The sequence below is a fragment of the Leuciscus leuciscus genome (assembly GCF_965113295.1).
Source record: "Leuciscus leuciscus genome assembly, chromosome: 21".
Taxonomy (NCBI): Eukaryota; Metazoa; Chordata; class Actinopteri; order Cypriniformes; family Leuciscidae; genus Leuciscus; species Leuciscus leuciscus.
Genome location: NC_138745.1, coordinates 29093562 through 29111621, shown reverse-complemented (window position 1 = coordinate 29111621; position 18060 = coordinate 29093562). Strand labels below are relative to the sequence as shown.

At 36.5% G+C, this 18060-nt stretch overlaps 1 protein-coding gene across 15 annotated transcripts in view; it reads left to right on the top strand.

Moving 5' to 3' along the window:
* Window positions 1–18060, top strand: part of camk2g1 (calcium/calmodulin-dependent protein kinase (CaM kinase) II gamma 1) — a 73552-nt gene that overhangs the window by 30899 nt on the left and 24593 nt on the right. For all 15 annotated transcript variants that reach the window (XM_082151628.1, XM_082151633.1, XM_082151632.1 and 12 more), the window contains exons 3-7: window positions 5922–5981; window positions 11545–11599; window positions 13116–13181; window positions 15080–15152; window positions 17639–17741. In XM_082151628.1, coding sequence (XP_082007754.1) covers window positions 5922–5981; window positions 11545–11599; window positions 13116–13181; window positions 15080–15152; window positions 17639–17741 — 357 coding nt within the window. The remainder of the gene's footprint in view (window positions 1–5921; window positions 5982–11544; window positions 11600–13115; window positions 13182–15079; window positions 15153–17638; window positions 17742–18060) is intronic.

Here is an 18060-nt window from a genome sequence, read left to right as displayed (position 1 = left end):
ACGATAAAAGACGAAACTAATGTTGTACAAAAAATAAAGTTGTCGAAAAAAATAGAAAATATTACTACAAGTGTTCATGTTTGTGGTTGCCAATTGTCAAGAGTTTAAATCCCCCAATCAGAGCTTTTCTGCTAAAAGGATACATTTTCTGCCGTGTTTTACTTAATCTTTGCAATCTGGGAACCATGTGTACGCGTTATCTCTACATTGCAGAAGAAGCTCGGATGATCTGGAAACAGACTAACATGTAAGCCTATCTCATTTGAGATATTCTGCTGAAATGAAAGTGTAATTCAGTCAGTCTGTGTTCTGTCACGAGCCACTTGCACTGTTTGCTGCAACTAAATCTGACCTGTAATAAATACAAACATGGATCTCCTCTATTTTGTTTGCGATTGGGGTTGCTGAATGAATGCACTTACAAAAACTCTGCAATACAAAGGTTTTTTTGCTGTTGTTTTAATAGAAAATAATAGGAATAGGAATTTTTGGAACTACTATTAGGAATTTTTCTTGTTTTAATTTTGGAGAGAAGTTTCTTTGACTAAACAAAAACAGGACATGGTTGACTAAATATCATAACTAAAAAGTACATTTGACACAGGACTTAGACTAAATAACAAAAAAAGATGACAAAATTAACAATAGTTTCAATGTTTATTTCTGTTTTAATTCCAGTTTAAACTATAATTCAGTTACATTTCCATCCCAATGTATTTCTCTTTCCTCTACTTTCCCCCCCAAAATCAGTTATTTAATGTCCATTCAATTTATATTCAATTCCAATTCCAGTTGAGTTCCAGTTTTAATTAATTTCTATTCATTAATTTGCATCATTTGCTAATTTTGATTCCACTTTCAACCCACGTTTCCGCTACTCGCATAATTTAAAGGTGTTTTAGATATATCTATGTGCAAAATATCAATGGACTTCACAATAAAAGATCTATTTCACTTTCAATGCAGGGTTCGTTTGGTGTTTTTATTCCACTGCTTGGCTTCTTCTCTGTAACCTTTCAGTGGCTCCCATTTCCCCCATTGTCTTCCTGTCTGTCCTGCTCTTATTCACCCTTTACACAGAATGTCAGGACAGAGGGCCTTTCCTATCTCTACCCTGCGTTTAATTATGCATCAGATTAGAGTGCTGTGTGTGTCTGTAATACAATTACAGCAGCATGAGAGTGTGTTATCTTCCGTAGTGAAACTGAAGTAGTTTTGATAGCACCACGCCGATGTGTCTCTCTGTAATATAGAAGGGAGTTTCCTCTCTACTTTCTTTTGGAACTGAAACTTAACAGTAGAATATCTTAAAAAATATTTGTCATTGAATGTATTCTTTTGCCTTAATACAGACCTGAGTCAGACCTTGTAATCAATGTGAAATCAGTTTTTACATTTACACATTTTGCAGACACTTTATCTTTTTTATTTAGATAAACAAGCCATGGAGAACTAGAACAAAAGGTATAGTTTATCAGTTCATGCGTATCCTGAGAATCGAACCCTATGACCTTGGTGTTGCTGGCACCATGAACATGTTTGAGCTACAGGAAATGATTTTTAAAATAATAATTGATAATTATCAACAATTATTATTTTATCAGAAACTCTAGTAAATTACATGTTATTTTGTCTGTTCAGAATCATGGAGAATGTAATTATCTTTATTGGAAACTATGTCTCAATTTATCCAGAATTATGCAGCTCTAGTATCTTGTATATTTTTTTAGTTATGAAACAGACTACCATGAACGTAAACGTATAAATATTATGGAGGATCTAGAGTTTAAAGCTCCCTTTTTAATACTAAACCAGCTCATTCTGACAGATAGTAGTCTTAAATTCTGCTAGTGTGGGTATGGTGATGTTACAATCTTTATTCTGACAGCCTAATTTTATCTCTCTTTATGGCTGTTTTTTTATTTAGATAAACAAGCCATGGAGAACTAGATTGAAGAGCATCAATATGTTTATATATATATGTGTGTGTGTGTGTGTATAAAATATATATATATATGTTTTCCATTTATATATTTTTAGCTGTATTGCCCTCTCTTCCTCATATAAATGTTTCTAGTTTTCTATTTGCTTCAGTTGCCAGTTCATAGAATCACGTTTTCATTGTGCCTCTGTGCTGATCCAGTAACAGGGATTTGGTGCCATCTTGGCACTCTTCTGCTTCTGCGGTTGGAGTGTGTGTGGTCAGTGTTGGCCAGCAGGGAAAGGGGTGTAGAGGAAAACCGTATTTGTGCCAGCAGCATGCTAAGGGTTAATCTTCTACTGGGTCACAGGGCAAGATGGGAGAGGATGTAATCCTGTTAGCTTGGAGCATGTCTGCTGTGCGCGCGTGTGTGTGTGTGTGCGCGTGCGTGTGTGTGTGTGCATGTACATGCGTGGTTGTGTGTGAAAGTCTAACACATAATCTAGTTCAGAGAAAGATTATCGACAAGACATAATGGGGCAGAGAAAAAGATGAAAAAAACAGGAGTTATGGACCACAGACAGCACAATATGTGGAAGATTATAATGGATGCATGTGTGTGTAATAACACATTCAATCAAACCAACAACCGAATCAAAAATGGCACTTATCTTCCAGTTGATGTGCTTGTTAAGTTGATTGGATGGGGTGTTTTGTATTATGTTCTTTCAAAAGTGCCATTTTATAAAAAAGTAACAATTGGACAGAATCATAGTCATTCTATAGCTCTGTTTCAAAAACCTTGACTAGTGCCTGCATAGACAGCATAGGCAGCAACATGTTCAGCAATACATTTCAATAAACTTGAATGTTAGCATTCTCTTAAATTAACAATGTGATATGCTAATAAGCATAAATTGTGTTAAAAATTATTTATATATATATATAATATGTATATATTTATATATGTATACATTTAATAAACTTAAAAAAATATTTAAACTTTTTTAATTTAAGTGAACTTCAACAGTCTTAACAGTCTTTTATAAATTTCACATCTTTTACATGATGTTTCTGTCTGATGCATGTTTTCTGTCGATATCAATTTTCTCTGTTTGAATGAGAGCTGCCAGTTCATTTACCCCCCACTAAGTTTATTTTGCACATTCATTTTGACTGTAAGAAAATGACTAGTTATAACATTTGGTATCCATATTTTTATGTGTGGATTGATCCGTTACAATATCACAAGTATTTACACTTATTTTAACACTTACACCTGTATGTCTTGCATCCATCGGCCTCTCAAAGAGAAACACGTGGCGGTGATCATAGGATAGGCCTACATGCGGACCATCCTCGGTCGGCCGCTCTCTTTCCAACCAAGTCCCTTTCAAGGAAAGTCTGTTCACTCTGTGGCCATATTTGCAACGGCTCCGGGCAGCTATTTTGAGCATCCAAGACCACGTCCTATCAACTTTAATGGGGAACTAAATCTGACATGAACTGTCCCATAAATGTTTCTTATGCTCAAATAGCGTTAAAAAAGCTTATTCTTCAGGCTGGACCAGCCAATGCGCAATGCTCTAAGCGGGTGCGTCTCAAAAGTGCGGTCAACGGATGTGCTGCTGCTGCTTCTCTCAGCCATTCACTGAACAGTGTAGATGCAGAGAGAGGTGTGACGGCAGGGGGAAAGCAAGACCTCGCGCTCGCAGGACAGTACTGGCGACTTTTGAAAGTTACTGAGGTTTGTCCAAAAAGTCGCTAGATTTGTTGCTAGGTGCTAAGTTGGTAAGTTGCTAAGTTGGTAACACTGCGCAAAACACGGACTGGTTGAAAAACAGCTCTGAGTGACACAATGCCTTTACCGATCTGTGATTGGCTCCTTAATTTAGAAGGCAGGACTTATTCTTCCATACTGTGTGTTGAACTTTCTCCCATCCATGAGTAATATGAGTGCACAGTCTTTGTATATCTAAAGTCTTTGGCAGAACCCAGATAGCATGATCATACTATAACACTAGCCAAAGGATGTGGGGAGACATTATTAGCGTAGCTACTTCAGGAACGGGGGAAAACGTAGGCTGCGTTAATTGCGTAAAATATTTTTGATGCGTTAAACAGAAAATATTTGTTGCAGAAATCAACACGTTTGTAAAAATACACAAAAATATTGGGTAAATGTCTCTGCTTTTGTTGTAAGATTGACATTTTTATTGATACTTTTTTTTTTTGTATTGAATGAATGTGATTTATTTAACATATCTTTGTCCGCCATCTTGGATTTTTTTATTTTTTTTAAATGAGCTTGTCGTTTTTAACCAAGCTGCGCATCTGGCAATTGACTTGCAATTCTCCCTAGCATTGACCAAAATAAGGTGTATTTTATGCTGCCTACATTTTTGGAACAGTCTTCACATCAAGATCACACCTTAAAATGCCTCCTACGTAAGCAACCCACTAGGTTTTGGCCCAGAGCCTGCTATGATGTCCGCTAGACTCTTGTGTTTCTCACAATGTCTTGCTTAAGCAAGTCAACTTAGACAGTGTTAATATTTGCAGGCTGACTCAAGTTGATGTGTTTATTGCGGAGAGCTGGGCGAATGAAAGCTGACAGTATTACTCCATGAAGAATACACTGTCCATGCCGGTTGCACAAACATGCACATTAATTTTGTAATGTTCATCTACTGGCCACGTACACAGTACAGTTGTCACTCCATGTCTGAGTGCTTATGACAGTGATTCTTGGGACAAAGTTCAGAAGTGGCAGGTTTGGATGTGATGATGTGTTTCATGTACTATACATGGTCACTGCAGAGCAAGTTCTTTTAAGGGCATGACTTGTCTGAGACCTTTGAGATGGCCCTGATATTTACTTGATAATTAAATGATTATGATTGGATTTGTCTGGTAAAAAGACAAGATCAGGTAAAAGCAGATTTGTGTACACTAGAAAAAATGTTTTGAAGTGTAGTTTTCTTACACCTTTGTCGAAAGTTTTTCTTTTTTCTTTTAACTGAACAAAATGTTATATTTATGCAAAAATAAATAAGAAAACTGCTTGCTACTGTGGCGTTTTAGGAATTTAATTAAAGCAAATCGATCTATAATATCTCTTATTATTTAAAGTTTTAATATTTGATCTGCAATGGCTAACAAGCAAAATATGAAAGCTTGCATAGCCTGCTGTATGAACATAATCTGTCAAAACATTGTTTTAAGCCTATTATTTTCCAAAATATGAATCACATCCAATTCCATAGGCCTTCAGCAGTGCATAGTGGGTGATTTTTACATTGAGAAGATGAATAAACCCCAGTCAAGACATTGAGCTGCTATTTAGACTCCCCACGCTTGTGATTTTGTGTGTGTGTGTGTGTGTGTGTGTGTGTGTGTGTGTGTGTGTGTGTGTGTGTGTTGCAAGTGTGAGGAAATGAGCCCTCGGGCTTCTTTGTTTAATTTTACGTAACATTCATCCTTCAAGCTCACACAAGCATATAACATGTTTCAGTAATAAGCCCTAGATTAGCTTGAACCTCACCCCCACTCCAACAAACACAATTTACAGTAACTTATCATGACAGGAGCAAAGTCACTATATATATATATATATATATATATATATATAATTTTTTTATTGGTTATGCCGATCAAATTATATATCAGTATATTATTACAATTTTTTTCTGCATATAGAGCGCATCTTTTTATGTTATTTTTTTCTTTTTATTAGTTCAAATAATGTCCTAAAGTTCAGTTATTGAATTAAATGAGCAGATTGTCTCAGTGATTCTGTAAATTGTTCCCTCCCTTACCTCCCCAGCACTGCTGGTCACAATTATGACACCTGTGTGAAAATGTTCTCTCTTCTTAGAGGAGAAGACAGAGCCTCTCGCACCTCAGCTGAAGTGTTCTTTTCATTTTATAGTTGTGAGAACAAGCCATCAGCCACCTCAAATATCTAACCTGCTTTTCTCCCCCTCTTTGTCCTCTGCAGATCATCAGAAACTGGAGCGTGAGGCCCGAATCTGTCGTCTACTCAAACACCCCAATATCGGTGAGTTAGATCTGAATTATGACTATTTTTAAAAGTGCCCCATTATGCTTTCAGGTATTACCTTTCATGTAGTGTCTAATATGGCTTTTTGTCTATGTAAAAGTTTCAAATTAATCTCAATTCTCAAATGAATTAATTCTCAAATGAATACGCCAAAACCGACGCCATTGGTACTGTTCGTATCACTTTATCAAGCTCTGAGGAAGCCTCTAGAGCTGAAATTTAGATATGGTAATGGCTGTTTAATTTCGGACAAGCGTTTTGTTAGACCAATCACAGCAGACTGGGTCATCTGACCAATCAGAGCAGAGTAGGCTATTGGAAAGCATGGGGTTTAGAGAGACTGGATCCTTTATCGGTATTATTAAATGAGAGAATTTGAAGTGTGGGTCCAACAAACATTTTATAAAAATAAAATCTAAACTATTTTATATTTGAGCTTCAAGTTCACAACCCCTCTGTCTAGATTCCAGCTCTGCTCATTCTCTCAACAAACATCATAAGGGTGCATCATGGGGTGCTTCACGTGCACTCTATGCTGCAGACTTTTTGCTGCTTTTCTAGTCTATCTCATCCTTTAAAATAGTTTTGTAAAGAAATGTTTATTCACAGTGTATATGTCTACATACCTAATATTGAAGCCTTTGGGTTTTTATATAAAAAGTTACAAAACACCTAATACTGTTCAAAAGTTTTGGTTCAGTACATTTCTTTTTGAATGAAATTAATACTTTTATTGAGCAAGGACACCTTAAAGTGATTAAAAGTGACAGTTTAACACTTACATTAACACAGACATTAACACTTTTACATTGTTACATAAGATTTTTATTTCAAAGAAGTACTGTTCTTTTGAACTTGAACAAAATGCATCATGGTTTCCTCAAAAATATTAAGCAGCACAACTGTTCTAAACATTGATAATGATAAGAAATCTTTCATGAGCACCAAATCAGCATATTAGAATGATTTCTGAAGGATCATGTGACACTGAAGACTGGAGTAATGATGCTGAAAATTCAGCTTTGCCATAAGAGGAATACATTACATTTGAAAATATATTAAAATAGAAAAGTTATTTTAAACTGTAACAATATTTCACAATATTACAGTTTTGTACTGTACATTTAAAAATCTTGCCGAACCCAAACTTTTGAATGGGACTGTAAATTTACTCCATAACTTTTAAATGGTGGTGTATATGTGAGTTTGTCGCAGTGGGCATCTGCAGGTGTGTGTGTGTGTGTGTGTAAGCTGGTGGCAGTGATGACTGGGACTGAATTAGGCTGAAGTATTTTTGCTGCAAAAATACTGTGTCCTGCGGAACAGCCTCTTCCAAAAGTCATTGTCTAGAGGAACGTATGAACAATAGAACAAAATAATGATTGTGAGGGGAAAAATGTAACTAATAAATGGCCGAATTTAGTAGACCACAAACAAAGGAGAATGAAAATTAAGGCACAGAGGGAACTAGAGGGAGGAGTGGAGACAGAAATTGGGAGACTGATCGATAGAACGAGGAGAAAACAACAGAGCTATCGAGAGCAGAGCCATCGAGATGGGGGCGATGTCGACCAAGAAAGAGGTGAATGCAGAGGGATGGAGAGAGCAGCGGAGAGAGATGGAGAGGGATAGAAGAGGAGTGGAGCTCTATAAATAACTGTGCTGAGGTGGGAGATGCTGGTGGGCAGCAGTTCAGTCCAAATACCATCATTATTGCCAATGAGTTCAGGAGAACGGCAAAAGAAGAGGCGAGAGAGTGGAAGAAAACCACGAAGAAGATGAAGAAAGACGCACCTGGTTTAGGCACTATGACAGTGTATGAGGTCTGAGGTGTAAGGATTTGCTTGTGCTGTTTATACCACAAAAGATGCATTAGAGGTTTGTTCATTGTGATTCATCTCATCTTATCTTATCTTTCAAATAATAAGATTTAATAAAAAAATTTAATGAAATAGTCTCAATAGAATTATACTTGGATCATGGTTATTAACATATAAACCATTTTCCTTTATTACATTTCCTACAAAAATAACTACATTGTGATACATTCTGTTATATTAATTTGATAATTACTCGTACCGTGTTACATATTTATACCCCTGGGGCCGTATTACAGAAACATCCAACACTAGAATCCCGTCTTATCTATTTGGTACCAATGAAAACTAGCCTTCGGGCTCATTTGGGTACATGTACATTCATGAATGTTGATTAATGTACACTGTCACTAACTAACTAACTAACTAACTAACTAACTTGGTGATTTCCGTAAGGAACTCAAGTCTTAAGACAAGAAGTTTCTGTAACACAATCCCTGATATGTTTTGAGGTTATTGCTTTTGCCTGATTGTGTGAAAAATACTTCAGCCTAATTCAGTCCTAGTCATTACTGCCACCAGCTCACACACACACACACACACACACACACACACACAAAATCATAAACACTCACACGCACAGCTGCAGATACTCACTGCAACAAACTCACTTGTACACCACCATTTAAAAGTTTGGATGCATTTGACTAAATTTACAGTCCCATTCAAAAGTTTGGGCTCAGCAAGATTTTTTTTGTTTTTGAAAGAAGTCTCTTAAGGCTTCACTTTAAGACCTGCCCATGACGCGGATATAACACGCATTCTCACCACTCTTTACGTTCATTTAAGACTAAGTAATTCAAGACTGTGCTTACAAGGATACTCTACAAACTGGGCATTTTGCGCATGAGTCATGTATGTCACACAGACAGGAGATACTGAGTTCTCTTTTGTGTCTTGTCTTGAATAATTTTAAAGCATTTGCATGGATAAGAGCCTGATCACATAGTGTAATGCTAGCTAAAGGATGACAGGAATTAAACAAATGCTAAACAAATAAACACATTAATTTTGACAGCCCTAGTATGTATATATTTATGTGTGTGTGTGTATATATATCATGTGTATATAGTTTTATGGTTATATAACGCTCATTTCAGTTCTGTATTTTACTGATATGTAGTTCTACTGTCTGGCATCTTGCACACCTTTTAAAGTAGTCCCACATTGACCTCGGATTCACACTCTGTCCAGTGTCTTTCTCCTCCATTCTCTGTTTCTCACTCCTCCATCTTTTTTACCACTTTCGCCATTTTTCCATCCAGTGTGTTTTTGTATTCTCGTCTCTGTTCCCCGCCTCAGGCGATGCCATCTCCTTTTTCCTGCTCCATCACCTGTATCTGTTTCTCTCTCCTTTACTTTCCCTCCTGTTGTCCCTCCTCAAGTGGACAGCTTGTCATGTTTTCTGCTTGGGCTGCACATAAGTGCTGAACAATAGAGCCAATGAAGGAAGAGAGATGGAGAGAGAGAGAGAGACAGTCTGAAAGGTTAAAGAGAAGAGAGGACTGAGTGCTCATCGCTACTGGCACAGTTGGCACACACAATGTGTATCTCTTTCCCTTTTCCTCACTCAGTCAGCAAGTATTACATTTTTTAATACTTAAAAAATTAAAGTACAGTAAAGTGTTTTTTTTTAAAGACTATTGTAATATTAAATAATAATAATAATAAAAATATATATCATATAATCATTATTTTTATTATTAAAAGTCATTATTTTTGTGAGTTTGTAATTTCATTTGCAGAAATGACTCGTTTCTAATAATAATAATAATAATAATTATTATTATTATAGAAATTTACAAAAATAATGTGAATAAAGGTGAAGTATGTAATTTCGGCACCAAACTAAATTGATTATTCTCAAACAGGTTTCCCGTCTTTTCAAACACTTCCCCTGTTTACCATTGGTTGAACCAACAGATAGTCCCACCTCCAGAATCATGCTATTGGTTGAACCGATGTTGCTTTTTGGGATCAAACAAACAGAGCAATGTTTTGAAGGCACCACAGTGTTTACACTTTCTGAGGAAATTAAAGGGGAACTGCAAAGTATTTTAACAGAAAAAACACTCACCTTCAATATATATAATAATATTATAGACTAACATGTTTCCATCGAGCGTGACGAACAAGTGCTGAAAAGTGAAGCCAAAGCGCCTCGATCGCCCCCTGGTGGCTGGTCCCAGTATAGGTCATAAACCCCTCCACCCCATGAAGTCTACTGGACGCGATGGAAACTAAACAATCAAATTACTTCAAATAAAAAAAAATTTCAAAGATGTTTTCTGTCATTTTAGGTAGTTTATATCATGCTGATTTAAGTTTAAGTGTTCGTTTTTTTTAAAAATAAGTTTGGTCTTAGTTATTTGATGCTATAAAAAAGGGAATGTGGCGTCATGATTGACAGCTGTGATTGACAGCTTCTCTAAACGAAGTAGTCACCAAGGCACCAATTGACTTTTTGGGTGGATTTTTGGGAGGAGATTGGAGCTTCAACTTTAATTTCTACATGTCCATAACGGTTTATTTCACACTGTAAATTTTGTATTAACCGTTTCTGTGGGAGTGAGGGCGAGACCTTGATATCACGGCTTTACTTCTTGCTCACTACTGCGCAGAATCAGGTCCCGCGTTCACTACTGCGCAGAAGCAGGTCCCAAATCTGCGCAAGATGTCAGCGCAATATTAGGACTTTGGCGGCTTCCCTTTTCACCAATGGAAGAGAGTGAAGGGGCTTCGTCCATCTTTTTTTAGTCTATGGTTTCCATCCAATCAAACTTCAGTGGCTCCCAGTCCTGCCATACATTGTTTGATGCTGTATATTGGTATACCTATTTTACACAAGTTAAATGTGTGCAGATGTCAATTTACATGGTATTAACCTCTGACTGAATGTTTAGGACTTTATTAAACTTGAGCATCTGTAATTAGGGGCATGATAGCAGCTCATGTTTGCAGTACCAGTGTCAACAGGCTAGGGCCTTGCTTGTCAAACAATCACTCTGAGGACTATTGACTCACTGCATTACTCTAATAATGTAGAAGTCATTTATCTAATATATATATATTCCAACATCAGATTTGCCTCGATTTCTCTGTTATTTACCCTCCGTCTCTTTCTCTTCCTCTTCCTCCTCTAGTTGCAATGTTGCTTTTTTTCTTAGCACTCTCATAAGGCTCCTGCTATTCTGGGCAGTGTTTACTTAACTCTCTTTCTTTATTTTTCTCTCTCTCTCTCTCTCTCTCTCTCTCTCTCTCTCTCTCTCTCTCTCTCTCTCTCTCTCTCTCTCTCTCTCTCTCTCTCTCTCTCTCTCTCCATCCACATACACTCGGTGTGTGTCACTGTCTACGTGACACACTGCTTGTGTACACATGTGAGCTTGTCATCCATATACCATCTCTCTTTTCGATTGTTTCTTTTTGTGTTATTTCATTTCGCCATGTGCTCATTATGGTTATCTTATGTCTATAAACGTGGCTCATAATTGTAAGTGTCACTATAATAGCGTGTAATTGGACGTATGCTGTATGTTCTCATCAGATGTTTTTATGAACGCTGTGTGATGGAGCGAGGAATGCTCAAGATTTCCCTCTCATTAAAAACATTTGCTTTCATAATGCATTATCTCTGTGTCTGACATTGTTTAATGCTGATTCTCTTGTTGTCTTTTCAACCCTAGTTCGGCTCCATGAAAGTATTTCAGAAGAAGGCTTCCATTACCTGGTCTTTGACCTGTGAGTATGACACACACACACAGACACAGACACACACGCACACGCACACACACACACACACACACAGACACACAGTATATGTTGTATTGTAACTTGAGACATGATAATAAAATAGGCTCTGTTCCTATGTAGGTAACTGCCTTCTAAGACAGCATTCTGACTAAAATTAATCCTCATTTAATTTTAATTTAATAAAAAATATGACCAAATACTGTATTAGTAAATAAATAATACAAAAAATAACATAGCTTCTGTCTTCAGGTAAGTTTGTAACTCTCAATGGTTGTAATAGTCTTCCTGCTCTTTGAAGAAGGATGGACAAGTTATCAAACCCAAGACATTTCGTTCCAATGAATCATGTCTGAAACCCCATTGCTGCAGGCAGATAAATGCAACTGAAATATGTTCGACAAGAACAACCTCGTATGCATCTTCCCAGGTGTCAAAAATATATCCTTCAATTTGATGGGATCTGCCTGCAGAATTGATGGGCAGACATTTCTGGGTGGCACTAAAAATACGATTTAGTACTGTCAAGATTGTTGTTCTGGTTTTAACCAGAGTCCAGTGCACTTTGATTTTCCCAGGTGTCATTGTGGAACTCAATTTATCTGGAACAAATGCTGAGTTACTAATGTTCCTGTTACATGTCTCGTGCACTTCAACTGCACGCCACCCTCACAATTTACCATGGTAACCATTGTGAGTTGGCGATATAAGCAACATTTGTTTCATAATATTCTCAATAAATATCTATTTCTGTTCAAAAGTTTGGGGCCAGTAAGATTTCTTTAAAAAATCTTATTCTAATTTACTGATTTGCAGCTGAAGAAACATTTGTTAATATCAATGTTGAAAACAGTGCTGCTTATTATTATTCTTTTTTGGATTCTTTTAATAGAACGTTTAAAACAAGTCTCTCTCACTCTCTTTTTCTCTCACTATAAGAACTAAATATTTTATAACATTTAATGTATTTTTAAATGAGTTTTATTGCAATGCAAAATTATTTTATTTGTTGTAATTGTTGTTATTATTATTCTAATTGTTGTTTTTATTCATTTTTCTAAAGTGTTTTTTTTCCCCTGACATTTCTTTTCCTCATTTTCCACCAAGTGTTGCATTTTGCATAACTGCAATTCAAACAGTTCTCAGATTTACCAGTTTCGGATAAAATACCATAGGTTACTACAGTAATTGTAACTACAGTAAAACTCCTGAAACTTTGTAATAGCCACCATCGTCTTGCACTGTCACTTGTATTTTGTCAAAGCCTACGGTTACCATGGTAAAATTGCTAATTGCGGCCTTGCATCCAATAATATACCTATATGAAAAGTATAATTGGGCCATGCGAGTTTTACTGCAGCATCACATACATTTGCGATCATGTTTACGGAAGTATAAAATGTCGGTTCTGCCTCCTGCTGCTGACCAAATTAGCCCAAAACCCAGCACACTCTCCACTCTCTCATCCCTTGATTCACTGGGGTTTTTTTCCTCTCTAATTCCGCAGTGTGACTGGGGGGGAGTTGTTTGAGGACATCGTCGCCAGAGAGTATTACAGTGAAGCTGACGCAAGGTGGGCTCTCCAATTTACTGTTGCTGTGGTTACTGTGCTGCAGCCTGCAGTGAGCAGGTCACACTTACACACACACACACACACACACACACACACACACACACACACACACACACACACACACACACACACACACACACTCACATCTGATTCAAAAGCACAAAGTGGACGATCCCTTTTGTGCAGAAAAACTGAGAGCCTTTAATGATGGTGGAGTTGCAGAACTGTCAATCAACAGGTGCCGCACAAAAACGCATCCTTTTGCCCTCAGTTGGCCCCTCCTTTTGAGTGCATCATTTCTGCAACACTAACAAAAGCAGCACTGAACTGCATTCGTTCTAAACAGGTTTCCCAGAGTGGCACAGAAATGACAGAAATTATTCATTTAACATTAATATACTCAACAGTCTTTTTTCAATCTGCTTTCTTATCTCGTGTAATCCACTTTTCGTATTCCCTTATTCCTTGTGGCATGTCATAACCAAGCATGGTAAAGTGACAAGTGATCAAATCTATGTCTTCCCTGTTTCTTGTAACTGGAAACTTGTCGCCTAGTTAGGACATTGTATAACTCTGCACTTTTGAATATAATATAATATAGTAATAATATAATATAATATAGTAATAATATAATATAATTTAATATATTATATTATATTATATTATTTAATATAATTTGTGAATAAAAATTGTGAATATCTATATTATATTATATTATTAAGCAATAAGCCGTGGTTTACCGGTGAATTTACAGCTACGGGGCGTTGTTAGGCTCAATGCGAAGTGGAGCTTATTGCTTCACGGGTTTATTGCTTTTATAAAACGGTTATTCCTCAAGGTTTCATAAAATAAACACACAGACACAAAAATGTAATTCTGTTGATAAAAATATTATTCTTCCGCCAAGCAATGTAGTTCTTCAGAAGCGGAATGGTTGCCAGTAATTTGTATGACAGCGTAGACAGTTTTGTTTGTAGAGAAATTTACCACAGTTTTGAACGCGGCTCAACCAATCATCATTAAGGACTGGAACTGTCCGTTTTGTTTTATATATTATATTATATTATATTATATTATATTATATTATATTATATTATATTATAAAGCTATCCATCTGTTTTGCTAAATACTACAAGTGGCCTATGAAGAGAAGTCGATTGTACACAGTCATGACCTAACCATCATCTATTCCATGTCCTCAAAACAAACTCAATAAGGATCTAAAGAAAGGCACGCATAATTTCAAATTAATACTAAGTATTTATAGCAGCGTGACAGCAAAGCAACACACACACACACACACACTCATTCTGGTTCATCTGTCCTGGTTAGGCCTCTATAACATTGTTATAGGATTACATCTTTAAGAGGGATGAGATAATGCGTGTACATGTGTGTCTACCTGTCTGAGAGTGAGGTGCTTTTCCAAGAGTAACGCTCACCTCAGCTATCCCACAATCCCCTGCTCATCTTATGTGCCTCAGTCACATTACACTTGACCCATGACTTGGCTCATTCTGCTAAAGTAGCAGCAGTACGTGCATATGTAGTGTCAATCATCCAGTCATGTTTAATTTACTCGCTTAATTGAATTGTCCAGCACAGGCTGTTGATTAACTTTACTGTAATCAATTTCAACGGTTTATTTTAACTAACAGATTGAAGTTATGGACTTCAATTAATTTGTCAAGTTCTCAAAACGACAAAAAAAAAGAAGAAAACTACCTTTTAGAGGGAAAATTAATGGAAAGGAATGTAAATATAAGGAAGCTGACTTTATTAAAGGTTTGTAATAGAGTAAATAGAAGGTTTAAATCAATATTTAGCCATATCTCACCCCCTCACTTATCCTTATGATCTTTCTCTGCCACTGATTGATTTATTATTCTGTTTTTCAGCCAGTGCATCAATCAGATCCTGGAGAGTGTCAATCATATTCACCAGCATGACATCGTGCACAGAGACCTTAAGGTGAGCGAGAGCCAATCGCCACGACGACCCCACACATGGCAAACGGGCCGTCTCTGAGGGTTTCCATGTTGATGCCCTGCACCACACAAACACACAGATATACACATATATCAGTATTCCTGCTCTTGTTTATCATTCCCCTCATTTTAATCAAAGATGACTTTAGCTAACTGAACTACATATCTCTAGTTCTGGTGTAATGCTCAAATACATACTAAGACTTTTTGTACAGAGGATTATCTTTGTTTGAAATAATACTCTCTTTTTTTAACAGCACTAGTTAAACAATTCATTATATTACCATATGAATGCATGCATAAACATCACACACAAGTTGTGTCTGCACTGCAGTGCGTGCGAATGTATGAAATGAGTGTGTGTGTGTATATGTTGTCTTGACAGTGCCAGTGTCTTTGATAATGCAAACAGACACGCACAGTTTTATCACGTCCTCCTATTGTGCATTAGTCACATACACTGCTGCCCTCCCCCATGTGTATGTGAGCCCAATGATGAGCAGCAGAGATGTGCCCAGGCTGGTTGCCATAGCGAAGAACGTGATACGACAACTGTTGCTGGTATTGCCGGAGAGACGGAGGGATGTGGGAGGGGTCACCTCGAGTCTCACCATCCCTCATTTGTAGTCCGCGCATTTAATGAGGGAGAGCGAGAGATTCACACCTATGGGCATAAATTTCCCTGCATCCTCATAACAGACGCATTTAAATTCTGTGCTTGAATGTAGAACTAGAGTGTGACCGCATTGAGAAGATATATATGCGGTAGCTAATAAATTAAGCCTATTGAGTTGTATATTCGAGAACTGGAAAGGAAATCGACTTTTTCCAGCCTATATTTTAGTTTGAAAGGCTTCCATTCTGCCTAATATATCTTTCTGGGCCTTTTCCCTCAGTTGTGTACTTGAAGATCCTGGATATTGATGCATGTTTGTGTTTGATTATCAAATTTGGTGCACTGACAAAACCACAGGAAATCCACCCTAATATTTGCTCCGCGTAACTCTGTGGTAGTAAAGAAAACCCTATTCAGATGTGCTTAACCTGTAAGCTGTGTATAAACTCAAGTACCTGTGGAGAGATCTTTGACCCCCAAAATCTGCCCTATCCTGCTGAGCTGGTATAGTGAAACCACCTGTTCATCTGCACATCTGTTCGGGATGCTCTTCTCTTTAATGGCTGTTCACACTGACGGTGCTGAAGGTCGAAAAGGGACTGTATTGTTGGACTTGTATGTTTTCCTACTGCTGGATGTTCTAATGCCACTGTTAAATTTGATAATGAAAATTGATATATATCTGTGTATATATACACTACCGTTCAAAAGTTTGGGGTCAGTAAGATTTTTTTAATGTTTTTAAAAGAAGTATCTTCTGCTCACCAAGACTGCATTTATTTGATAAAAAAAAAAAAAAACAGTTATACTGTGAAATATTATGACAATTTAAAATGACTGTTTTCTATTTTAATATATTTTAAACTGTAATTTATTGCTGTGATCAGAGCTGAATTTTCAGCATCATTATTCCAGTCTTCAGTGTCACATGATCCTTCAGAAATCATTCTAATATGATGATTTGATTCTCAAGAAACATTCATTATTATTATCAATGTTGAAAACATTTGTGTAAATTTTTTTTTCAAAATTCTTTGATGAATAGAAAGTTCAAAAGAACAGCATTTATTTAAAATAGAATCTTTTCTAACATTATAAATGTCTTTACTGTAACTTTTGATCAGTTTAACTCATCCTTGATGAATAAAAGTATTGATTTCTTTTATTTCTTTCCCCCAAAATTAAAATTAAAATTCTTACTGACCCCAAACTTTTGAACGCTAGTGTTTAATGTTACAAAAGCTTTAGATTTCAGATAAATGCTGTTCTTTTGAACTTTCTATTCATCACAGCATCATGAAATAAAAATATTAATAACTGTTTTCAACATTGATAATAATCTAAATGTTTCTTGAGCATCAAATCATCATATTAGAATGATTTCTGAAGGATCATGTGACACTGAAGACTGGAGTAATGATGCTGAAAATTCAGCTTTGATCACAGGAATAAATTACACTTTTCTGTATATTCACATAGAAAACAGCTGTTTTAAATTGGAATAATATTTCACAATATTACTGTTTTAATCAAATAAATGCAGCCTTGTTGAGCAGAAGATACTACTTTTAAAAACATAAAAAAATCTTACTGACCCCAAACTTTTGAACGGTAGTGTATATACATATATATAAATATATATGTGTGTGTATATATACAGTATATAAATATAAGTGACGTCTGGTTGCTTTGATGTCAGTGTGAACATCTCAACACCAGTGAACTGCCCCGGCTTTGCGCCACACGCTGGGCACGGTCAATCACAAATAATCGTTTTAACCTCTATTTGGAGTCGATTTGAATTGTTTGTGAGTGTTTAGTGTGTTAAAAGCATTATCTGCTTTCCTCCTCAGCCCGAGAACTTGCTGTTGGCCAGTAAGATGAAAGGAGCGGCAGTGAAACTGGCAGATTTTGGGCTGGCCATCGAGGTGCAGGGAGATCAGCAGGCCTGGTTTGGTAAATAACTAATTCTGCAGCTCACACAAGATGATTTGAATTACTACATTTATCCAAATCTTTTCCCTACAACTTTAGGGGATTTTTAGATTTAAAATATATTTTTACACAAAAACTTTTTTGGGTGATTGATAGGCAACAGTAATCGTAATATTTGACTTAGCATTCACTAATTAAAATAGGCCTATTGTTTTGCCTGTTTATTAATACTTTTATACCTTATTTTTACTGCTAGTGTATTACATTTTACAGGATTTACTATATTTGTGAGGACTTTTCAGACATTTTCTCTACGCAACTGTGCTGATTCCCTCATAAA